Below are 25,968 nucleotides of genomic sequence, written 5' to 3' on the forward strand. Positions count from 1 at the left end.
AGCATGGGAGCTACAGTGAGCAGTGGTGAGACTTCAGTATGTCACTCTGGCCTTATTCTTATCTCATGAATAGACAGCTGAATTGGCATCATTTTTGATAATCAATTTACCATTTCATTCATTTATCAACCAAAATATATAATAAATAATTGTTGTTTTTTGTTTTATATCAATTTCAATAATCTCACCACAAGATCCATTTAGTAGCTGTTCTGGAGCTTTCTGTTATACCACATGATCTTCAGCAGATGGGGTTTGCCCAGTTGTCATAAAATTATAGATTTCAAATTTCCAAAATTCTGGTTCTGAGCACTTTAAGGACTTCTCGTGCATGTTGACTTTTAAATTTAGATGAAAAATTCATTCTTGACCTTGCAGCTGACAAAATAATCTCACTGCAAGGTCAATTTAGTTGCAAACCATATGCTCATCATCATGCGATATGATCGAAAGCTCCAGAATAGCTACTTTCACAGGTCAAGAATGAACTTTAAACTTTTTAGGTCCAACTGATGTCACCTTCAATCATCCCTCTTTGCAGTCAAAAATAATGTCAACATGTTTTTTTTAAAATGTTAATAGTTTTGAACCATTAGAATGATGAAAAAAGGTCTTTGGGGAAATATCAGAAAGGCGCCTTTTTGTCTCTGCTGGCTGGGCGGGCATGTTGGAGGCTTGTTTGATTGACGTTCGCTGGCAGGCTACTGCTGTTACACTGTACAGAACAAAGTAAACAAACTGCCTTAGTTACACGTCATAGTCAGACAGTGTGTTGCTAACAGGGATTTTGAAGAGCAATGACCAAAACAGCATCTAACAGGTCCGAAGTACATTTTCATGCATGTTAACATGTTTAGGGTGCTGCAGCTGAGCAGCTAATTAGCTAAGTAGCATACTAACTGATGTTAGCAGTGCACTTTTCCCTGGTGAATGTTTGGCTCATTCATCAAGCTAAGGTGCAGGACAAGACGTGCGTCCATGTTTGCAAGTTAAATAAGAAGGAGGCTTTAGCAGGAAAGCTAATGTGGGTTGTGTAGAGGGCTCTTGTGTTGTGTAGCAGGATGCTATCAGGCTCAGTGTGACCGTCTGCTCTGCCGATGACAGAACGCCACGTTATCTGAATGGTTAATTAAAATAATGAAAAATTAAGGGGCACAATCATGAAATCAAAGAATTTAAAATAAAAATTTTGTTCCTTTTGGTTTCTGGTTTTTTTCTCAGGAGAACACTGATTTACAGAGCAGATATGTATGCTATAGTAGACTAAAAAGGCAAGTTCATTTCAGTTGGACTTTAAGTCAACATGGACGAGAAATCCTTAAAGTGCTGAGAAAAAAACTGAAATTTGAACATCTACAAATCCATGACACCTGGGCAAACACCACCTGCTGATAAAGATCATGTGATATGGTCAAAAGTTCCAGAACAGCTACCTTGTGATATTTGTCAAAGATTTTTGGGTTTTCAGTTTGTCAAAACAACTAAATTGAAGATGTTGGGCTGGGAAATTTAAATGGACACTTTTCCCACTACTTTCTGACTGACTTCATTTAAAACTGTAGTTAGTTGCAGACACAAAAATGATTTTGTCAGCTGGATAAAAATAAAGATGACGTCAGCATGAATGAACACAATATCGTCAACTTTACAGCTGTTCAGAACTGAATCTACAGTAGTTACATTTGAGTCTTATTTTGCAGTCTTCTGCAAAGGTGCAATGTGTTGAAAAATGCGCTATTCATAAGGAGCAGAGACAGTAATTTGTTCTGTCTTCCTCTCATACTTCATCTTAAAGGATACATCGCTGACTGAATGAAGTGTTTTCTGATTTACAGATGTTCAAACTTACAGATGTTTCTAACTTGCTTCTTGCCTCTGAGCACTTGTTTTTGTGATGTTTCCATTGCAGCATTGTAGAGAAACAGAAATCGGAAACATCCAACACAAGGTCTTGACATCTTTTAACAATTCAGTGTCATCTTCAAAGATTTCTGTCATCCTGAACAGGCCTGTAGGCGTGTCACATGCAGAGACAAAGGTAAACTGACTGAATGTGGGACACGGTGTGGAGGGTATGTTGTTTTCCCTCATCTCAGCTGAACCAGCATTAAGTAAACACAAGGAGAAAAGGGCCCTGTCTTCCTGCATGGGTGTCTGAATGGGTGTTTTCTCTCCCCATTCCAACTCTTTTTACGAGGAGTTTAAATTTCAGGCCCGGAGGTCATGGCCTCTCCGTTCCAACCCTACAGAGAGGAGGTGGGGCGGGGAACCTGTCGCCGAGAATAAAAGGCCCGTCGGCTGAAGAGGTGCAGGCGCGTTCATACCCCTGTCTGCCGGACGAACAGGAACGACCGCCTCCAGCCGCTCAGCCAGCTGCCTCGGGGCAATCCCAGGTGGCAAATATCCTCCTGCCAGAGGCGTGAGGGAGCGAGCATTCAGTCCCACCCAGTGCAGGTCAGGAAATCTGTTGAGTCAGAGTAGTCAGAGCTCAGGGAGGTTTTGGTGACCGGTGAGGCGTAACGTGTGTGTGTGTGTGTGTGAGGTTGAAGTTTCTGGAACCCCATTAACAGCAGGATGGGACGGTCCAGCGGTGCTTTAAGGGCCCTTGGCGTCTTGTCCTCTCTCACCTCACACCAATACTGACTTACAGCAGCCGCAGCTGGACGAACAATACTCCTCTGGTTTATGGTGATGTTGTGGTGTGTGAATGTGAGTGAGAGTTTCACGGCTGCAGCTGAATAGTTTGTGTGTGTGTGCGTGCATGTAGTCTAACCCCACAACAGGTCTCCAATGGGTCCCTCATGGCTACAGCAATGAAACAAGATCCATCTCAGAGTTGAGCAGGTGAAGAGAGAGAAATACACAGCACAGAGATGGGAACAGACAGCAAAATAAAGGGTGGGGGATGAGGGGAGTTTTGGGGAGGGGAAAGTGACAGTCGGAGAGGGACAGACATAAACACACAAGAGAAAAGGAGAGTACATTAGGGAGGAAGTCCTGTGGATGGGGATTGAAAAATGATTTCCTCTTAGCTCTGCAGGTAGGAGATACAGAGTACAGAGCAGGAGAGGAAATCCCCTTCTCCACGCTCCTCCGTTCCATCCCTCCTTCATCTTTACTGTGAGCTTCCTGCAGTTTGTAACCTCTCAAACAGACTAATGGACACACAGACGGTATAATAATACCTGTGGTACGCTGCATATGAGGCCCCATCGACTATAAGCACAGTAGACAGTGGAATTGAAGGCTACACTCTGAAGAGCCATCTGCAAAGAGCATCAGCTGTCACATTTAGACAGAAGCAAGGATGAAAAGTACGTCTGTTGAGATAAAACAGAAAAGTAGACTGTACAGAAAAACAAAACAGAAAATTACTGTTGAGCTGTTTGGGAAAAATGTGTCCAGATGCTCCGCAGAATCCATCAAAAGATGCAAACATGCACAGGCAAATATCCTTTACAAATGTATTTATTGAGTTGCAGAATGCCATTTATAACTGTATATAAAAAAACACTTTATTTTGATCACATAACTTTTGACTTCCCACTGATGATGGTCAAATGTTAAAAGAAACAAAAAAGGTTTATAAATATGATGAAATGCTCGAAGCGAATACATTCTGCTTTATTATGAACAGGTTATTAGAGGAAAGGATTTGGGCCCAATCCATCTGAACACCTCCAGCATTCATAAAAATTCAAAACCGTGGAAAAAAAAAAAAAAAAAAAAAGAATAGGGCTTAATCCAACAAAGGATCTGCTTAGTCTCAAACCTTTAAAGACCATACTGGTGGTTTGGCACGTTTTATCCTGCCGAGTACAAATTGTACATATTTTACATTATGAATGACCATTTTCCAAGACATACGACAAGATGTGAGTGGTTTCCAAACATTTTAGTACTGAAAGTCTACCTTCAGAAAAATCAAAGTTGTTAATGATATGTTATCTATGACAGTCGCCTTCTTTTTGGTAAGTCACATATTATCATGATATGATAGTGTGGCTGTCCTTGCTGGTGCATTCAAGGACTCTGACAATTGAGCATAAACAGTCAGCTGCCGGAAAACATAGCACTGATGAGCCATGTTGTCTGAAAATCAAATCCTTTACACAAACATACGCAACCGCAGACAAGACAAAACAATTGCTGTATAGCAGCCAACATATATGTGGATTTGTGGCTAAAACATACAAAACCACCATTATGGGGGCTTCAAGTCGTACTATACTGTATATAATGTGCTGTTTACACACCACAGATATGAATTGGACTGGTCCCAAATCACAGGAATGAGTGACCTGTCCTGACCTGCAGCTGATCGGCTGCGGTTACTTTCCTGTGTCAAACTCCCCGCTACAGTTTCCATATGATGAGGTGTAAGGCGCTGAGAGCGCCTCATGATAGTGCAATGGTCAGCTGTTCCCTGTACCTTTGCTCTGAAGGTCCCAAGCAGGGCCTATTTACGCAAAAAGTGATGCATTCATTCAAACCCAGCAGCCCGTTCTGACAGGACTGACTGAATGATCCCAGCAGTGTTTGTGAAATGAAAAAAATGTAGCAACATAACAGACATAACAGCAGCTTACTGATTGAGAGGAATGGAAGTGAGCCTGTATGTGTGTGTGTGTGTGTGTGTGTGTGTGTACAGTAAGTACGCACTTCCAGAGAAAAAATAGATACAGAAAATAGTTGAAAATCCCATTAAACTGTCATGTGATGAAGTAATTAAAAAAAAAACGGTAAAACAAGAAAACTGCTTTTGTGAAGCAGTATTTAAAATGCACCGTCACTACATAAAGCTGATTATCGCATTCATATGTTCAATTGACAGGCAAACATAAATGTGACAATGTGACATTCTCACATTGTTTTTTTTTTTGAGGAGGGGGGGAGCCAAAGGAGAAGTAAAAGGTTTGATTGTGTAATACTGAACAACTGCTGCGCTTATGCAGTGTCAAAATACTGACACCCACGTGGCAAATGTGACCATGCCGTCAAAGTGCAAAGGCGTGATCAACACATGTAACGTTGATTTAAATTGAACGTGGCGATTCACTCACAACTTGCAGATTCTCTAAATTTTGCCAAGAAATTAAAAAAAAAAAAATTTGCTATTGTATGTCCATTGTCACAAAAGAGCACAAAGCAAAGAAATAAAAGGCTGCTGACTTAACAACATTCAACATTAAGCCAATTAAAGACAGACTCATGTATGGATTTAAACATTGCTCTTGCCACAAACTTAAAAAGATGATGCAGTCTCTGAGGAAGCACATGGTGGTGAATTCAAAAGAAACACAAACTTTTGTGTTTCCTCTGAACAAAACAACAGAAAGCAGGCCTGCCTGTGACCAAAACGCTGGGACCTTGTAACGAAATAAATAATTTAAAATCAACCTAAAACAAAAATATATATATTTATATTCTACAATCCAAGATTTCACCAATTACTGAAGAACAAGGAAACCTGCAGCAATAAGGAAGATGGAAGAGGGATCCGGCATACGGACAGTCTGTGATATCTTTGACCAGGACAGGACACGTTACTGTATGTCTCAACAGCTGATGAAGCGGTGAAGACTGTACCGTGACATGAATGAACTGAGAGGAAGAAGGATTTACATAGAGACGTAGAAGTGGAAGAGAGAGAGATGCTGCATTGCTCAACTTCAGGGCTTCACCTGTCAGAGCTGGTAAACTATATAAAATTAAAGTCCCACAATAAAAATAATTTAGACCAAAATAATTCATATACCTTTTTCCTCATACCTGTTCTCAGCGCCACTGCGTGTAAAGAATCTGATAAAGCTAAAATGATTACTAAAACAAGCGGATTTAGTTTTAATTTAAAACTTGGCCTCTCAACTGATGCGAGCTGCCATCAAGACATCAGGAAACAGACGTAACCGTTCTGTGCAGAGTCAGCTTAACAGGCAGCAACAGCCAGGTTTACGGAGTTACTGCTTTGATTTGATTCCAGTGAGTTTACAGAGGTCAACACGGCAGCAAATATGAACAAATCCTCAAACACTGATGTCTGTATATTCCTAAAACACTTGAACGATAGTGTAAACCAGCCAGTGTGACAGGTGACCCTCACTGATTTACCTCCTGTCATCTGGCTTGGCAAGTGTTAACTTTGGACTCTGGACAGACAGTAAAAAAAAGTGAATGAATGGACAAATGGCAGGTGGGGGGAGAGGGGAGGGCGCTGCTGTAGCTTGTAGCACAGTAAAAATCTTTGATATTTACACTGAGGAAGGTGAATACATTCAGGCAACAAAAGGAGAGGAGGACCACCTCTCCCTTGTTCGAGGTACGTTTGGCACTGCTAATGCTCGACCCAATCCCTGCGTGCTCTCTGTTTCAGTCCTTTTTTTAAAAAAAAAAATTCCGTTTCTCTTCAGTCCCGTAAGTCAATAGAAATCCTGACATCTGTCACCATGTCACCTCTGCTCATGCGATTCAATCATGTGATACTCGGGGGTTTGAAGTGGCAAACGTCAAACGCTGAAGTGTGGGGCCGGCGCCGGAGCTTTCCAGTGACTGTCCTTTTGATAAGACAGGAACCGGGCAGATCCAGTCCTCCCCACGTCGCCCCCTGCTTCTATCAGCAGGAGTCTTTGGTTCAGAAGGCACATGTGTGTGCATCACTCCACAAAAACCCTCCTGTATCTTTTTCATTTTTAAAATAATCTCCTTTGATATAAAAACCCCGGCAGTGTGCAGGCCACCCAGACTTTAAGGGTTCTTTCTCCCAAAGTTGATCCATTTCCCAGCTTCCTGTTTTGGAGTCCTTTGGGAAAGGCAGAAGGAGACTGGGTGGGTGTAAACTCAGATACCGTTGGTCAGGTCTGTGATGACATTGGCCTTCACTAGCTTGCGGAGGAACTCCTTCTCCTTAGCTATGTTGTGTGTCCATGACTGTGGGAGAATTAGAGGAAAGAAGAAATTCAGAGTCATAAATACAATCACAGCTACAGGAGGAGGATAACTGATCAGGTAACTTATGACCATTGAGAGAATACTTCAGAAGGAAAACCTGAGTATACTGTTCATTGCACTGAGGAGGACATATTCAACAGCCTTTATACCAAAAGTATTGCTCTATGTACTGATGTACATGCCTGCTGGGACTTGTGTGGGTGTACATATATATATGTAAAGCCACACTGGATCAGTTTTCCTCCCTGCCGTGCTATGAGGATTCAATCCACTGGGCTGATGTGTAACCAGAGCCGGAGGTTCCTGTGTGCTGCTTTGGGATGCGGAGACGAAGGAACAGCCAGAGAGCAAATGAAGGAGGCAAAGGGTGGAGGAAGCAACACACAGGAGGGAATAGGAGGAGAAAAGAGGAGAGCTAGGTTGGGCCCTGTAAGACTCATATTCAGTGTAAGACTCTCCCTATAAGCTCCAGGTCTGTCTGGGTCAGACCTCCTACCACTGTGGGATGGGGTGCACCAGGACCTCAAAGAACAACAAGCTGCAGTTGTGTTGGAAATCAACATAGGAAACAGGGCTGTTGTGTTTACAGTCCAATTAAAATCACAATAGCTCATCCTTTTTTGCAAAAATCATATCAAAGTGATTTTAAAATAAATTGTTAAACATTTTTATCATTACAAAGGAAGAAAAAAAGGTCCTCAGATACATCAGAAATGCTTCTGTAGTCTCCCAACCTCTGGACAGGCAGGTCAGGGAACGTGTTTGATTGACAGCTGAGACAAGGGCACAACTGTGTGCTGGTAAATATAACTTACAGTTAAGGGCAGAAAATGTTTTGTTGGCAGTGATGTTGAAGAATAAGGACCACCATCATTTAGTAACTAAACTGACTGATCCTGACCTTTGCAGTATTTTAAAAGGGAAACTTTATATAATATTCAGCCATGACTTTGAAAATCTTTTAGGTAACACTACGCTACGTTTTCTGTACTCCAACATAAACTCCTCCCGGCACTCCTCTCTCTAACTCTGTCGTGGCTGAATATTTAGCTGATTTCGACAACAACTCGACTCTCAGAACAAGACTTCTCCTTGAGTGAGACTTGGTTAGACAAAATAACAAACAGACCAGATCAAGCGAAAGGAAAGAAAACCGTTTTATTTCTCTGTTTGGTCGTCTCCATAATGTTGTCACACACTTATAATAACAATCTGAGCCTGTCAGTGGCAAAAACAAGCACATTTAGTGGACGGACATTGATGGGACGCCATTGCCCCAAAGGATTACATTATAGCTCATTTTGTGGCTGCTGGCTACAGTGCTCTCAATACTGGACCAATTTCAAAAATTGTTGTCCCCATTAGTCACTTAGCCACAAAAAGATGGGAAAATAGGGTCCAGGTTGAAAAATATAGAAGTTTCCCTTTAAGCTTTTCAATATGAAACTCATTTCAGTAGGACTTTAACATTCTGTGTATTTCCACTTTCCTTAGACATCAAGCAGATATATAGCAACATTAGCATTCTCCTTTGATCTCTGTTTTGCTCTCCACTAACTCCTGAGGGAAATATCTGGCTCTTCAGCTGCTAAATGCTCCAATTTCTTCAGTCGTTAACTGTCTGTCTGCTGTTTGGTGCTGGCAGGCAACAGTGGGTACAGTGGGGAAACAGAGCATTTTTGCAGTTGGAAATGAGGTTGATGAGTGGATCAAAACAGTAAAGTTGCAGGCTGTAAAATCCAAACCATAAGTTAAAAGTCACCGAAAGCTCTGTAGCACCGAGTTGTACTGCGGAGTTGGGTGATGATTCTCTGTGGGTTCATCACTATGAGCAACCCCGTTCACATACACACATTTGTTCCATTGTTAATATAAAAATATTGATCATAGCAGCTTTAACTGAATCAATTATAACCTTAATCATCTTCAAGATAACAGAACTGAGGATAGAATAAAAATCTAGCTTCTCATACGCCACAGCAGGTGACCTCAGCAGCACTGCAGTGTCTCAAGCGATGAATGTAACATTTTCTCATCAATTTTTATATAGTTTGTCAGGTCACATGATTTCCGTGGAGCTTTAAAGCATCCAACCAAATAGGAAACAGGCTCTTTCTCCAAAGCAGTGGAATAATATGTGGTTGATTTCACAGCTCAGCAGCTGTAAAATCAAACAACCCCTGGGACTGGCAGTGGTTAAGAGTTCCAAACAATAAAGCCAAAACTTTTCCCATTAATTAACCATGTGTGGCTGATGATGACAACGTTGATGAAGATGATGATAATAAATGCCAAAGGTTCACTGGGAGTTTAAAAAAAGGTTATCATCATACTGAGCTCATGGTTTACACACGTCAGCACATGGGTGACATCTTTGATTCCACTGGGTTTCAGTGTAAACAGCGGGAGGAAGACTTGACTGATGGAGAGGAGAGCGATCTGTCATGAAGGCATTTAGAAAATGATTGTTCAAACAAAGCACTGACAGAAAAAAAGACCAGTACCACTCAAATTTAAATTTTTAATGTTTTAGTTTCTGTTTTCTGGATTATGATTAAGTTTTTGTTTCAGTTTAACTTTTTTTTTTAAAGTTTTAATCTAGTTTATAGTTTTGTCTGTTTTCATTTTCCATTACTCTAAACAAAAGAAAGGTTTTGGGAAATTAAAAATCATATGGAACAAAAAATAGGGTGATTAAGTACATCCCAGGGTCTAACTGTGCCACTGACAAATATTTTAATCAGCATTCTACTTATTACATTCAAAAGTGGAATCATATTTAGTGATGAGTGCTATGTAACTGTCTACTAATGGCAATAAATACAAACTTAGCAAGTCACGTGTGACAATAAAGCTGACAATATCATGTAAATGAATCTTTCTGACAGCTCTCAGTCTTCCCTATGGCTGTTGAGCTAACATTAGCTTATGTTAGCTAACATTAGAATTTCACAGACTGACAAGGCAAGCAGCTGCTGAGCTCTCAATGTCCGGAGATCCCGATTTAAGTGATGGCATATATTAATGCTATTATGAAGTAAAGTATAACAGAGATTCATTTTGTTGTTTATTATCTGCTAGCATAAACTTATATAGCTTTAGATAACCTAGATGATTCAGAAGGTTTGCAGGACAAGTACAGCTGATTATCATCAGCATAGCAATGAAATGAAATATCATGCTGTTTGATAATGTTGCCCAAACGGAGTACATAAAGAGAAAGTAAAATTGGTCCTAGAGTGGAGCCCCGTGGCACCCCACACGTAGACGATGCTTGAGGGGAGGTAAAGCCATCAACAGACACAATGAATTTTCTGTAAGAAAAGTATGAGGAGCGGCGATAAGATCAAGCGGAACCAGTATCGAGCAATCATCCTGCATCAGCCTTCATCAAGATATCATTGACAACTCTTACAAGAGCAGTCTCTGTGCTGTGTTGCTGCCGGAAACCTGATTGGAGTTTTTCAAAAATATTGTTACTGATCAAGACCTCCAGCATTTGATTTGAGACGATTTTCTTGAGGATTTTTGATATGAACAGAAGCTTAGAAATCGGTGTATAGTTGCTATGGTCAGAGGGATCAGAACCAGGTTTTTTGAGAAGTGGCTGGACACTAGCAGTCTTAAAATAATCGGGAACACATCCAGAAAATAAAGAACTATTGATGATTGAGAGCAGGCATGGGGAGAGCGGATCGGCTTAATGACTCCTTTTAGTGCACTTCCACACATTTTTCCACCATGTTCATCAAGTTTAAACTGTCATATCACTGGATGTAAAAACAGAACCTAAGAGAAGTTAAGTTCATGCATAATTCCTTGGCTAATATTACCATCAGATTAAAGAGTGAATGCTTTTTAGTGAATGTATTTTGGCTGCAGGCCAGTTTAAATCCCCCCTCACCCTCCTCCACACAAGTGGTGGTCCCTCCTCATCAGAGATTACAGTTTTTTATTCTTCAGGGAGGAAGAAGCCATAATACATTGTTCTCTTTCACATGGGGGAGAATGTCACACCTGATTTCATTTTTAAATTTGGTAATTTAAGAGTTCCACCTTCTAAAAATGAAGATTTTAACTTTTTGATTAGCGCAAAACAAAGCCCAAAAAAAGATTCTGCAGTGAAGTGCTGTGTTGAAATGTTCAAACACTCACCTCTTTAATGGCTGACATTTTGACAGTCTCGTAATAGTGCAGGGGTGCGTGGGGCGTGTTCATGTCGTAGCCAAAACCAGCCACCGCCACCTCATCACAGTTATGTAGTGCCATCGTTATGGCAACTGTCCCTAATGTTGGAATGTTCTGTGAAGAAAGAGACACAGACAATTACAGCTCACATACACCATTTACTTCATGTACTGAGAGACAATTATTCTTTGAGGAATACAGTGTGCATTTGTCAATAGGAATTTATTTTTGACAAACACATGGATTGATATAAACTAAAACATGTGTTGTATTTTCATTTTTAGTCAATTTTGAATTTCTGACACCGGTTAAGAGACAGATGTCCACTCCTGTATCTGCTTCCCTCCCTCCTTTGTACCTCTGTCTTTGTTCTCCTCCACTGCTGCTAACTGACTTTGAGCACTTGGTGATTAACTATTACTTTTAAGACGCGACCCCTGCTACGACACAGTGATCTACAGGGTTGAACTGTGCTTCCTAACCGCCTTGGGCTGCCAGAGATCTGGGGGGTACAGCTTGTGTGTGTGTTGTTAGAAGAAAAAAAAAAAGAAAAAAGCGGGTGCAGAAGAAAGACTGAAGGGAGGCCCCATTTAAACCATTACCCTGATTTGCAGCCCTCGGGGTAGGTGGAGCTGAACCAGCAGCTGGTCAACCCCCTACTGTGTGTTCTAATACAGATTAATTTACACACACGCTCATAGACACTCAACATAAACACTTGTATAACAAATAGACCTACTCATTAATTTCCACATACATAAACATACACTATGATGGTCAGGAGAGAGACAGGAAAATGTGCTAGGAGAAAAAAAATGCTAAATCATACAACTCCACAGCTTGTATTGTATGAGACAGCACTGCAAACACCCAGACACAAACACAAATGCGCACACACAAATGACCACACCACTCTCATTCATACACACACACACACACACACACAGGCCAGATGCCCACATGTTGAACACATGTTGCAGAGTGGAGTTCATGCAGGGGTGTTCTGGTGGACCCAGAGGGCAGAGTTATGGTGATACACTCCTCATGTCCCCTCCAATTCTCTAACAATATTCCCTCTCTACTTTCCAACAAAACACACAAACACACAACTGAGACAGCAGTCTCATGTCAAGACAAACATGATTCATGAGTCAAGAACATATATCAACCTCAAATCAAACAAAATGGTAAAATTTAATGTAGAACAGGGTTGCAGCAGCTACTCAACAAGTCTGCAATGTCAAAGTCCTCTTAATTTACTTTCTTTCTCCTTTTCTGCATTTTGTAAATGGTGGAGGGACTCTGCATTCTGAGGTTAAGAATGTTCAAGAAAGCCTATAAAAGTACAGAAGTACTGAGGTAAAATACAAGTGAGGAGCAGATCATGTCATCATCTGCGAGGCATCTTTAGAAACCACCTTAACAAAAAGTACATTTGAATCCAAAGCTCTGTTACAACTGTTCCCCGGAGCTCCTGTCCTGAGTGACAAACATTCCTCATGAAACAGCAGATTACGTTATATTTGTATTTTTTTCTTCAATCAATAATTCAAAAAAGACACATGCTGTCTTCCTCTGATCTTGGCTCCACTGTAGTAGTAATGAGTTATGTTCATTGAAGGTTTCCTGTGCGGTTATGACAGAACAATGTGCTGTTGAGTATTACAATAAACAATTATCAAAATACTTGTTTGATGCAGCCCAAGTCTGGATTGACTCATCCAGCATCCAGATTTTTCAGTTTATTTGTTTCCCTTCAAAAACAATGCAAATGCTATGCGTGTGCATTTTTCTTGATTTTTTGGTACACTCACTTTCCATAAAAATGTGATTAGCTACAATGTTTAAGCAAATTTCCCCTAAAAAAAACAACTCTGCAAAAGAAGATGCAAACCAGTGTTTTCATCAAGTAGTGTCATACCAATATTTTTTATAAGGCTTAATGACAGCAATTCTTTAAATCTGGCTGTTATGTCTGTGAGTCTGCATGTGTCTTACCCCTTTGCCCATCACGCCATTGTTGAAGGGCAGGCCTATGAACTGGAAGGCGGCCTCCTGGATGAAGTAGGGGTTGAGGATTCTCATCTCGGTTGGCTCACGAGGCACGTAGTGGGCCACCGACTTCCAAAAACCCTCTGTACCCCTCTGATGGAGACAAAAAAAAAGAGGGAAAGCAGAAACTGTGCATTAGTCATTTTAACATCAACAGCAGAGTATTTTTCTCATGTGCATAAAAACACAAAACTAACATCCATGTGATGACACCTCTGCTGGGTCCAGCCAACTGCAATTTACCTACCAAACATCAAAGTGAGATTATCTTGTGCAACACTGACATAAAACACAGAGGCCAACCAGGAGCCAGACCCCTACTAGCACTGATTAGGAAAATGGCTTTTGGACCTTTAATGGATGAAGTCAGGGTGAAGGGCTCGCAGGACATCAGTAATTACGACCCCAGTTGGAGCAGAGTCTAGCAGTGGGTGAGGGGTGCAGCTGCCCTGGAGTGCTGACAAGGTACTGCTTTACTGTCCCCCTCTTCAAAGTTTCATTAGTTGTGGGGGAAATGGTTGGGACTGTGGTTAATATGATCATCCTTATTATTTCAGTTGCATTTATCTGCATTTTAAGAACCAAAATGATTCCAAAAGCATCTTAACAGTTTTCAGTGTAGTATTTCTGAAAGTAACAGCAGATACAGAGTTTTACTCTACTCTGTCTCCCTTTTATTTAAAAAATTACTACTGCATTATTACTCTTGCGTATCACTCTTGGCTATCTGACGTAAAATCAGACAACAGAGAGAAAAATCACGACTGAAAGAACTTTTAGGACGTAAAACCATGTTTACACCCTCTGGCTCAAGATTTTCCTTTCCATTACTTTCATCACTTCCATTACGTCCCCACTTCTTCTTTTCTTCATCTGGGTTCATCCCCCAACTCAAGATATCCTTATAAGTTTCCTCCTTGACTTTCTTATCACAGTTTCCAGTTTCTTGATTGTGACATTTACCCTCCCTGTCGAACAAGTTGCATATCCAATCAGTTGAGCTCATAGGACAATCCCGTATTATAATCGGCGATCATTCCTTGAGTGGGGGTAGGGGTAAACACTTCACTGAGGGCATCAGGTGGGCACCCTCCTTCCTTGGTGTTTTGTTGATAGGCCTACGCAGCAACAGAACTTCAAGATGATCAATCGAGTCTGGGTTTCTTCTAAAGTGGTAGTGTTCGATGGTAGTGATTGATCACGCTTGATGGAAGAGTTTGCTTTACACTTAATATTTGTGTCTTGGTGAAATCACAAACCCCAAAGCCTTTTTCCTGACCAACGTCTGAGGTTAAATATGGCATTTGAGAGGAAATGGTTCAAATCACACCTTGACCTGAGGGTGTTCTGCGAGACCTCAGGTCTTTTTACACAAAGCAATCATCAGTCGCTGGGGCAACCTGTCAGCAGGTAGGCAGCACCACCTGAATGAAATTATATAGCTCTAATGAAATGCACTTGTTCAAGTGAGTCATACCAGAACAGCCACTAAATATCGGCATACCTTTAGACACAAAGTCACAAACAGGTACCCTACACAACTGTAGTGCCAATACATAATATTAATTAATACCCAATTCTGACATCTTAACAAAAACAATCAACATGATTACACCTCCAACAAATCAGTCCTCGTTACAACATTACTACTGTTAAATGGTAAACTAATTGAATGTGCAACAAACTAGCAGTGCGTGATTGACTTGCCTGACAGTGAGTGTGATTTCCTAAAAGGCATGAAGCCAATCAGGTCAGCAGATGTAAATGGGAATCACCTGTTCAAATAGTCAAGCACCCGCCCGGCCGCCTTTGATACAGCAATGCATGACTCTGTGTGTGTGTGTTTGTGTGCGTTTGTGTGTGTTGGCAGAGGCAGTAGCAACAAGTCTGCTGGCTTTGTGGCTACAACAGTGGCGGCTCTTTTTGAACACAGGCCCGGCTCTGTGCCTTCGGCAAGCTGCAACAGGAACAGCAGCTCATCTCTCCTGTCAACACAGCTTGTGTTTGCCAGGAATCTATTTAGCAGTGCTGTTTGGATGTGTGTGTGTCTGTGTACGCTGAATAAAGAGAGTGATGCATTTTTTTCTTTATTCTAGGACGGAGAACAGCTAATGACACACAACACACACCCCTCGCTTTACACAGCAATGACCTGACATGTACACAGACACAAATGTCACGGGGTGGGGATCTCTTTGAAGATATTCAGACAACTGGCAAAGTACAGGTGGCTTTGAGAGATGTAAGAGCAATTAGTATGTAAGGATTTAGGACTGTCAGAGGGAGGGGGTTGTGTGGGAAGTGGGGAATGTGGGCAGTTGATTACAGTAGATGTCACCAGCTCAAACCTCCACCATTTAGAATAGAGAGTAAAGGTTTATGATAACCGTCCATGCTTGTTAGATAGCATCCAACAGGGTGCTTAGAACAGGGCACTTAGCTTTTTAACTACCACAGAGATGTAAATCTGAATTAAGTGACACGGGTGAAGACTAGAGCCTGGTTCTGCTTAGGGGTTTTCGTCCTGTTAAAGGGGAGTTTTTCCTTGCCGCTGTTGCCAAGTGCTTGCCCATGGGGAAATGTTGGGTCTCTGCAAAATAAAGAGTACAGTCTAGACCTGCTCTATGTGAAAAGTGCCCTGAGATAACTTTTATAACTGTTATGATTTGGCACTACATAAATAAATTTAATTTAATTTAATTTAATTGGCTGTGGGTTGCTAATAGGTATAAATATTAAAAAATGTGCAAATGTGATACAGGTGAGTTTTAAAGGTGTTGTATCTTGCAGATTTCCAGGTCTTTTTTTTTTTTTTTTTTTTAAATTTGGGACACTACCGGAATACCTTTTCATGATTTACAGTTTAAAAAAAACTCCTTATTTATTTTATACTGGCCCTTTATACAGCCCCTCAGTTCAGCATCTGTCTGAAACAGGCTGCTTTAGCTCCTGTCTCTTTAAAGGTCACCCTTCCAATGAGCCCACTCTGTTCTGATTGTTTAGCTCCCAGAAACTGCTTCTCGGCAGACTTCTGCCATCTCCGGAGACTACGTAAACAGTAGTAGTAGGATTTCACTTCATTTCCTGTTCTTTACTCAAAATACAAACCTCTTAAATACATCTGTACATGTTCAGGCCCAAATCCAAATTATGCGAGTGGACAACCACTTAGCAACAAAGGCTACGGAATAGATGTGGGCATGCGTGAATGATCTGATGTCAATTCATTGTGAAGTACAGGTAACTTTGCAAACTGAGCATTCAGAGCAGACTGAAGCCCTGGCTTTGGACTTGAAGACGATATTTACATTCACCTCAAGTTAACAGTATATACATGACAGAAATTTTTAAAAAGCATGTTATGGCCCCTTTAATAAGAATTTAACCAAACCATATCAGGGTAAATTAAAGTTAAAAGAAAATTGTAAATGATGGAAAATAGAACTGAAAACTAAAAACTGCTGAAATGCTGAAAACATTGCCAGGATGGTGGGAGCAGTGCTCAAAAGTTCTTGCAAATAGCCTCAAGGGAACAGGATGTAGCTTCCACTGTGCACTGACCGCTAACCTCTGTGTGAGTGCGTATTAGTTTGTCAGGAGAAACACCACTGCACGGACAGAACAGGAAGTGGTCCTACACCACTTACTCACCAAGCCCTGACACACACACACACACACACACACACACACACACACACACACACACACACACACACACACACACACACACACACACACACACACACACACACAGAGCGCTTAAAGGTGAACAGAAGTGTGTAGCTTTGGCGTTTGGGCTGTTGCAGGGATGTGGTCCGAGAGGAAATGGCTGTTTCCCTTCTCCGGCGACAGCTTTATGGTTAAATTGGCCTGGATTATTAGATTTAAGTGTGTGTAAGACTGTGTGCTCCAATAAAGCACCTGTTAAAACAAGCTTTAACTGGGAGAGTTAATTATTTGCAATGCAAGGAGACAGACTAAGACTAAGATGAGAACAAGTTTGGTTTAGAGAACTAAATTTGACATTAGAACTCCACTTGTGTTGACATTGGCTATCAGAGGTTAACAGCCTTTCAAGTCTTTACAGGCACAGATACATCTTGAAATTTAATGTTGATTCCAGAGGAAGACCTAAAAAAGTGCCTTTTGTTGTCAGGATATTTTTTGGCAGTTTTTGGTGCTTCTGAGATTAAGGGTAAACGAGTACTTTTGATGTGTGACAGATTACAAGAAAAGATAAGAATGGTCACAGTCCCTTGCCTCACATTTAACAGAGCTCGACAACAGACCACAATGAGGTCTCACTTTCTGTGCCAAGTTGCCCTCTTCTGTGAATCCAGGTAAAGTTTGTCAATCCTCATGAGCACATATTTAGCAGGAATGTACCAAAAACTGCTGCATCGAAGCTTCAGAAGTGAGCCTGAGAGAAGCAGAGGCTGAGAATGGCTGAGTAGCTTTAAAAGCCTGAATGAGAGCCAAATTTGTATAATTTGCAGTAAAGCTCTTCATATCCAAGGGGAGAGTTGTCATCAACAGTTGCAGTATTTTCTGAAAACGAACTGATGAATACATGGTTCCCATGGACAGCAGCAAGCTGGCTTATATACCTGTGCTTGTATATGTATGTAATGTCTAAATAGATCTTTAATGCTGGTGAGTTTCGAAGAGACAAGACTGGAAAGAATTAATTTATCGTGTATGATAAAACAACTTCATTGCTTTGATGCCTATGTTGCTAAGTTTTATTGATGATCCTTCTTTGGTAGGGTACTTCAGGATGTAGTGTTAAAGCGGTACTGCTTTGATTTTCCACATCAAGACCAGTTTGCTTGTCATGGGGAGTACATAAGTAGTAAACTACAACAAGTAAACTAATCTAAACTAAAAAATAATCCTGATGATGGCTGGGCTCGGGTTTGGAGACTAATTAAAAGGAAGCCTGTGTTACAGTCTGGAGCTATGGAGTTTGAAAGATATGGGCATTTACAAGGAAGATAGTTGCATTATGGAAAGTGTAGGATCCAGTGTTTTTGAGTATGACCCATACTGGAGACTAAAAGTCAATATACCTCATTCATTCTTTTATCTTTTACAAGTCCCCCAACTTTATAGAGTCTAATGCTTAGTCACTTGAATCCCCCTTTAATGCATTTCAGAGCATACACTAATACCATAAAACACTCAAGTTTCTCAGTATTTGTCTTGTAATTTCACAGATGTAGGAATATCACAGCCATACAAAACCATCACCAAAGGAGCTTAATGCTCAGGATTAGAGCAAGACAAGACAAATTCAAAGGGTTACGAGAAAACCTACTGTAAGCCAATAGAAGTGAAGGATAAAACAGATGGAAAAAGTATGTGAACTGAGAGATAAAGACGGATAAGGACAATGAGAAAAGGGGTACTGAAATGGAAAATGTACAACATTTTAAAATGCTAAACTACATACCTATGCCATAACTAATGGTTAGTGGTGGTGAAAGACTTAAATTAGAGTGGATATATACATGATGACATACATCACTTTACAGTGACATAAAACTGAAAAATATACTTCAGTTGCACTTTCACTCAATCCCCAAATTAGAAACAGCTTGGTTTATAGCCTGGTCTTATCCAACTTTGCATTTATAGTTTTAAATGTGGTTTGGTTTCAGTGTGGCTTAAAGCTCAAGCCTATGAAACTTAACTCACCTTTAAACTGAAATGTTTCTCTGTATTGAGTAAAGCAGCCCCTCAGGAGCTATTAACTGAGCTTCAGTCTCCGAGTGCAAAAGTGGAGCACTGAACAGGACTGTAATATGAGGGGAAAGAGAAGAACAAAATGTTTCACATCTGCAGGGTTTTCTACAGGTGGCTATGAATCCCTTCGATGTCAACAAACAAAACCAAACTTCACTTTTGTGGCCACAAGCAGTGAAGCCCGACCATCTTGTCACCAGTTACAGTATGGCTGATTTCAAAGGTCTTATTTAGTACTCTCTGGAATAATCTCATATCCGTGAAATTAGGGAGTTGTCCTTTCTTAGGCAGCTATCATAAAATTAGTCTCTATCTGGGTTCTTCAGTCCTTTAAACCACTCTCTAAGGATGTGATTGTGTTTGATGTTTACGGAGCAGACGACTCAACCGAGATGGACTTGATTCCCGGAAGGTAGACTTAAAGCAATTTAGAAACAAAAACGGCAGCCCCAAACTGCTAACAATCACAATTAAGGTTGTCTGGAGGTCATTAGCACTGTGTACATGTTGGACCTTTGAGTTTTACAAGTTGCAATGTCTCACCACACAAATGCTCCACTGAGAAGGAAGCATTTCAGAAGGAATGTTTGAAATGAGAGAGGCTTTCCAAAGTAGGTGGTAAATATGAGGTGCACAGTAGAGGGTTATAGTTCGTAAGCTTCAGAGAAGTAAAATTCTGGACAGCTTTGGTGATTTTATTCCTTTTGTTAGCCAGGAATCTGAAGCATTCGCCAATTTGCTTTTGCTTTTCTTGACACATACCACAACCTCTGCCCTCGTCAAGGTCATGGTGGTTTCTCTTTTCCTGGCCTCTTGGAGGTTATCCGGTGTGTGAAACCCTTGTCTTCACACTCCCATGACGGCAAACCCAAAAACAGTGTGAACGTTTGACAAAATTGTGACCCTAGGTGGCATATACAAAGATCAGAAGGCTATTGCTCCATTGGCCCACTGGCAGAGTCGGTATTTTGTCCTGCTGTTGGCTTTTTACAGTAATAAAAAAAAAACCAAAACAATCAGTCCTTCTAGTGACTTATTTTGATACCTTAAACTTATATAAATACTTAATTACCCAACATCAATTTTATCCATCAGAACACAATACTAAAGGAACCCAGTGTACTGGCTTGAGTGTTAATCATCTCTTTCTAGGAAGGTGACTCATTTGTGAAACACAACACCCATGGTAATCAGTGACATCCGGACCCTATGTTAGTCACTTGGTTCATGTTCAAAATCCATGTTTACAAGTATGTAAATGTTTATGAATGCATGTATGCATGCTACTTTAGGCTTCTGCACAGATGTTTGGGCTTAAAAAAGAGCCATATAGCTGTTATTTCTGTCTAGCGGTGCATCCTCAATGATAAAGTTACAATAAACCTATTGGCTACAATGACATGTCTATAAACTGGAAAACCTCAGTGTAACAATAGGGAATCCTTCATAACAAAATTCTGGCTAGAGGAAGTTGAATCGGACATTTCTCAGTGATGTGGCGCAACTTTAATGTTCTTCCAAACTGGCTATTTTAGTAATTCCCTGCACACTTCATTTCTGGCATTGCCTGAGAGATGTGCAGTGTTTATGAAATATTGGCTTCATCACAATATTATGATACTTTTGAGTAAGAACCCTGGCTGAATTTCTATTAAAGGAGAAGTACTCTCTTCCTCAAATTGTCTCCATCCATCATTTATCTCTCTTGCCTGCAGAGCGCAGGGAGAGCTCCTGTAAACAAACAGCAGAGATAGAACACCGACACTCCACCTTCGAACCCCGTGTTTACCACCGGCTGTATATCCTTCACTGGCTCTGTTTGAAAATATCCCCGCATATACAAACAACTGTGGCTGTGTGTGCATGAACCATGAGCGCGTGCTGTGCATGAGGGCAAAATCAAAATTAGACACGTAGGAAAAAGACAACAATCTGCAGAATCATGTTTGAGCACATTTGTAAACAGCATGTAACTGGGCAATCAACCTGGCTGTGGTGTCTGTGGGGTCAGACTTTCAAGTAGAGTGACAAAGTTGAGTCGTAATCATGCAGACCTGCTGTAATGAGGGATTAGGGAAGTTAAAATCCTTGTGATGCTGTAGTATGGTAATTGTATATGTAGTAGACGACTTCACTGATCTACGATGCCGGACACGCTCATGGAGAGAAGCCTAGAATCTGATCAGGACCGAGGTTGAGTTCCCAAATCTGAACTTGGTCTGAATTTTACCCTGAAGTTTATGACTCTGCGTGCGTGTGAGTATACGAGGGAGAGTGAGTGGGAGGTTGTGTGTGTGTGTTTGTGAGAGTGTACGAAACACTAAATAACAGATTGGGAAATTGCCTCGCTAATTTGAATTCTGCTCAGCCATCCAAGACTGTGCTGTAGGCATCTAAAAAGCCACAATAGCGCAGGAGAGACAAGCACACTGACCACTGACTAGATGAGTCACTTGCGGCTACACAACTGCGTACCACCCACTAACCTTTTAAAGAAATACACTTGCTTTCATAACCACTGAAAGAGAGTGAAAAGGTTTTGCATCCCCTCCAGCTGGGAGTGTACAGGTTACACAAAGAAAACCCTGCTGGACTAACAGATGTAAAAGCTGCCAAAGGACAACTGTGCCAAGTTACATTAAGGCTCTCTTTCTCTCTATCTCGGATGGACTAAATGGATAGGGCGATGGGAGAGATGCTTTCTACTAAGTGAAGTTAACCTGCTTCATATTTTAAAGTATGCACTACCACTCCCTGAACCAAATGCGTCTGTAACAGCTGCCAGTGTCTTTTATTGATGTAGATAATTGATGTTGTCAGGTCATAAGTGGAAAGAAATATGTAAAATAAAAATTTAAAAAAAGAAATATGAGTCACTGGTGCTCTAAATGTGTCCCTGAGTGCACAGAATGCACATGTACATACACACAAGAGCACCTCCTAATGTTTATGTTTCCACTGCATTAGTCTATGCTGGATGTGAGTCACATACAATGAAGCTAGGATACCAGTCTTTTAACAGGACTTCAGTTCCTTTCATGTTGCTGCTAAGACTTAAAATCCACTTTCCATAGTAAACAGATATTGTTGCCCTGGTAACAAGTTTTCTTATTTCTGCATTTCCCACTGCTTTTCCAGCTACTTATGTAGCTACCAAAATCTACTTGCCAGTTGCTTTCTATGTATGAGAAAACAAAACAAAACAAAACAAAAAAATTAACCAGACACCTGTTATTTAATATACATATACAACTGTCAAATGACAGCACAGAGGGAGGCCTACAGTAAATAACACCTGCTCACACTCATAACAACACCTACCACAACCAAGCATCTAACGGCACAATAGCAGGCACTAGAGAGAGCAACACAACTCATCACACTCAACTGGTCCAAATGGTTTAAACCAACTGACCAACACTGCCATCCTTGGAGCCCGGACTCTAACTAACAAGGCTAAAAATGGTGTTCAGTCTTTTGGAATCATTGTTGCTTTTTATGTGATATGTGTCTATGTATGATGTTAGGGAAGCATGATATCCTGATATTTTCTAACTCATTTTGGCTGATTGCCGATGCCGATATACACACTTTTTATTCACCTGGCTGAAGAGACTATTACACATGCAATCATAGATTATACTAAGTATGATCAAGGAAGACAATATATGAAGGAAGAACTTAGGAAGAAGCACAGCCAGGCCGCGGAGGAGAAGGTGACGAATTGGCCTGTCATATTGGCAGAAATCTTCATTTCGGGCCAATGCCAATAATTAATTTTAAAGTCTTTACTGGCCAATACCAATGACGTGCCAATATTATCGTGCATCCCTGTATGATGTTAAAACTATGAGCTGAGTCTATCTACAACATTGGACCCAAAAGTCAAGTGGTTATTAAAGTGGAGTAAATTGCACAGGAAACATGGACATAAGGTGATGTGTGTTAATTGAGGTGTGTTTATATGACAGTAAATTAACTCCTGCATGCGTATAAAACAGACTATCCATAGGTCAAATACAGGTGCTTGCACATCTGTCAGTTCTCTTCTGCCATATTATCATCAAGGCACAAACCAACCTGATTTTTAACCCATGAGAAACATTCTTCCTTCCTAAGCAGATCAAAGAGGGCTGAGTTGGACGCCAGGGGCCAGATCAATTATCCCAAGCAGCCATTTCCACTGTCCTCTCCTTCTGACACACTAGAAAAATCTGGGCCCTATCAAAGGCTGAAGGGGGCCATCAGCCAGCCAACCAAGCTATTTTCCTCCATTTTACTTTACCGTTACCTTGCACTGCTCATTTTCTTTTCCCCAGCTATTATCCCTTTACTCGGTTTCACTTCATCCTTCCCATCCATCTTTCCTCTATCCTGCCTTGTGCTTTAATCCACCTTTGCACCATTACTTAGTTTCAGCTTGACACTGCATGCCCTTTCCATCCCCTATTGTAACAGTATTGTCCTTTCCTCTTTTTTGTCCCCCTTCCTTAACTCATGACTCTTGTATTATGACAAATGTCACCTTGTAAAAATTCCAGCTGGCAGCTGGTTGCTGAAAGTCAAACAGCTGTGCTGGAAAATAAAGCAGGTTTCCCCATTCTTGGGTTGCCCAATTAGACAGAAGCATCCTCCACCAAAAATGAGGGGAAAAAGGAGTTGAGCTTTTCTGCCTGTAAAGAACTTGCCATTAAGGACTGTACAAGTGCTTTTGCATGGTTTAGCCCATTTACTTAAGCTTCACATATCTATATTTGCAACTTCTCCTTCTTCCTGCAATAAATTACTTTACCTACATTTGGCAAACACTTTTGTCCAAAGCGACTTACAATAAATCCAGTCAAAGGTCTGTCTGGGAAAACACATTTACAAATCTTAAACACTCTATGCTTTGGAAAATGATCAGATATTGTCTGAATTTATAAACATTTGTAGTAAATGAGCAAAAGCATGTAAAAAGAAAACTGGAATGGTCCTTTAAAAATGATTTTTTATGACTCTATGAAGGGCTTTTAATACGTAACCCCATTGTCTGGGAGTTGAATGGACTCAAAATAATCTCAGTCCAAGAGATACTAGAGACTGTTCAACAAGAACAAAATGAAAGTGCTTACATGAGCTTTTTAATGACAAAGGAAAGAGAGGACATAGGAGCCATTAAAATGACCCTCTGTAACACTTAGAGATAAGGGAAAGACAGTTCTGTCTGTCAGTCAGACCCTGCTGATTAAGAGGCCAATTCACAGCTTGTCATATAACTGTGGCAATCATAAAGTTTCAAAGGACATCCAAAAGAGCTGTTAGAAGGAAAAATTATAAATGAATTGGTAAGACAACATCCAAACGAGCCCAATGGGAGAATACAGGTTAAGTTTACTTTTTAACAATGTAAGTCAGGCGAAATGGCAACATAGTGTGAAGAAAATTCACTATGTTGCCAGAGAAAGAAGGAAAAAACTCAACTGTCCTTTCCACGTTAAGCATTTAAACCATCTAAAACATCCAAACTATATAGTAGACAGTCATGTTGTCCTCTTAACCCCTTTACAAAAATGGCTTACATTTCCAAAGGAAGGAATGTACAGTATGTGATCAGAGGTTGGGCTGCTATGCTCTGCTAAAAAAAAAAAAAAAACCCACATAACTCAGATACTCAAAACACATTTAGACACCCAGAAAAGTAGAAATTTTCGGCACAGTATTGTAATCCAGTTGGGTACTGGTCAATTGCAGGTGTAATGTGAAAGAATGCTAAATAAGAAAGGGAGCATGATGAGACAGAACTTGCAAAAATGTTGAAATAAATGAGAAAAAAAAGCTTTTAAATGGGGGTTTGCTGTGTGTCAAAACCAGTTTTCATTTTGGATTTAATCACGTTTGGACATACTTTTGAAGTATTTCTGACGTGTATGTAAATCTGTCAGCTGTGAGTCACCAGTCCTTTATCTTTTGTGACTGTGCGACTCCCCAAAAAATCTGTAGTGGCTGACCAACTTGATATTTGCAAACTACTGTGAACCTCAAAGGAATATAAGAATGCCAAATGGTAAATTAACACTGCCAACAGTCAAATATGGCACAATCTACACAAAAAAAAGTCTTAAACCAGCATTAGTGGGGTTAAAGATGTTCATTTTTTATAAATTATTCAAATATATCCTTACCAGTTTCTCCTTGAAGACCATCTGTCTTAGCCACTTGAAATCCAGTGGTTTGAAAGCGGAAAAAACAAAAAGCGAGTCTTTTTCATAGTTTTCAGGCTTCTGAATAGCTCCCTCGGGATAAGTAATCCGCAAGGTAGTTTTGGTCCCTACATCCCTGCTGTAACCAGCTACTGGAGCTTCATTCAGCCTGTGAGGAAAGAAGGAGTATTAGTGAGTGAAAGTTGACTTTCAGAAAAGTCAGAAAAGATCCATAACACTGGGAATAAAGTACCTGGGATGTGGTTAAGTTACATTTCATCAACTATGTGCACTTAAATAGTGTTCTTTAAATGAATCTGTGTTGCGTGACAAAATGCTCAGACATTCTTCACAGTGTCTTTGTCATGAGAGAATCATCTCACCTTACGACGACATCATAGTCATCGATACGGGAGCCCAGAGACTTGTTGTACAGGATACCCCCGTTGCCCACAATGATGCATCTCTTACAGCTGAGACTGTAAGGCAGGAGGGTCAGAGATTAGTAGTATTAAGAAATGATGGATAGACAAAACGGGATTTCCTGTTGATGTGTGGGAGAGTAGCAATAATTACCTGTCCAGATCATCTCCAAGTCCATAGTTTTTTGTGGCAGTTAAAATGCTGTCGATGACTCTCTCTGCAGAGGGAAAAAAGAAAGAACCATTACATTTAGTTGTAACCCCCACTGCATTTTGGTTCACAACATTAAAAATGTACTTCTTACATGAGCATGCTAAATATAGATATTTGAGTAGGTTACTTTATTGCACTGAACAGTTTGTGTATAAACACATTAGTGGATTAATTGCTTTCTTGGCAGTGAAGGGGCAACTGAATTTATACAACTAGT

General features: G+C 40.6%; 1 protein-coding gene across 8 annotated transcripts in view; it reads right to left on the bottom strand.

Moving 5' to 3' along the window:
* Positions 1-3,450: 3,450 nt before the first annotated feature.
* st3gal3b (ST3 beta-galactoside alpha-2,3-sialyltransferase 3b) overlaps positions 3,451-25,968 on the bottom strand; it is a 45,399-nt gene continuing 22,881 nt past the window's right edge. For all 8 annotated transcript variants that reach the window (XM_042428518.1, XM_042428523.1, XM_042428522.1 and 5 more), the window contains 6 exons: positions 25,692-25,755; positions 25,499-25,594; positions 25,098-25,284; positions 13,135-13,281; positions 11,104-11,250; positions 3,451-6,927 (listed from right to left, as the gene is read on the bottom strand). In XM_042428518.1, coding sequence (XP_042284452.1) covers positions 6,838-6,927; positions 11,104-11,250; positions 13,135-13,281; positions 25,098-25,284; positions 25,499-25,594; positions 25,692-25,755 — 731 coding nt within the window. In that variant the 3' untranslated portion in view covers positions 3,451-6,837. The remainder of the gene's footprint in view (positions 6,928-11,103; positions 11,251-13,134; positions 13,282-25,097; positions 25,285-25,498; positions 25,595-25,691; positions 25,756-25,968) is intronic.

The sequence above is a fragment of the Thunnus maccoyii genome, chromosome 12, assembly GCF_910596095.1.
Source record: "Thunnus maccoyii chromosome 12, fThuMac1.1, whole genome shotgun sequence".
NCBI lineage: Eukaryota > Metazoa > Chordata > Actinopteri > Scombriformes > Scombridae > Thunnus > Thunnus maccoyii.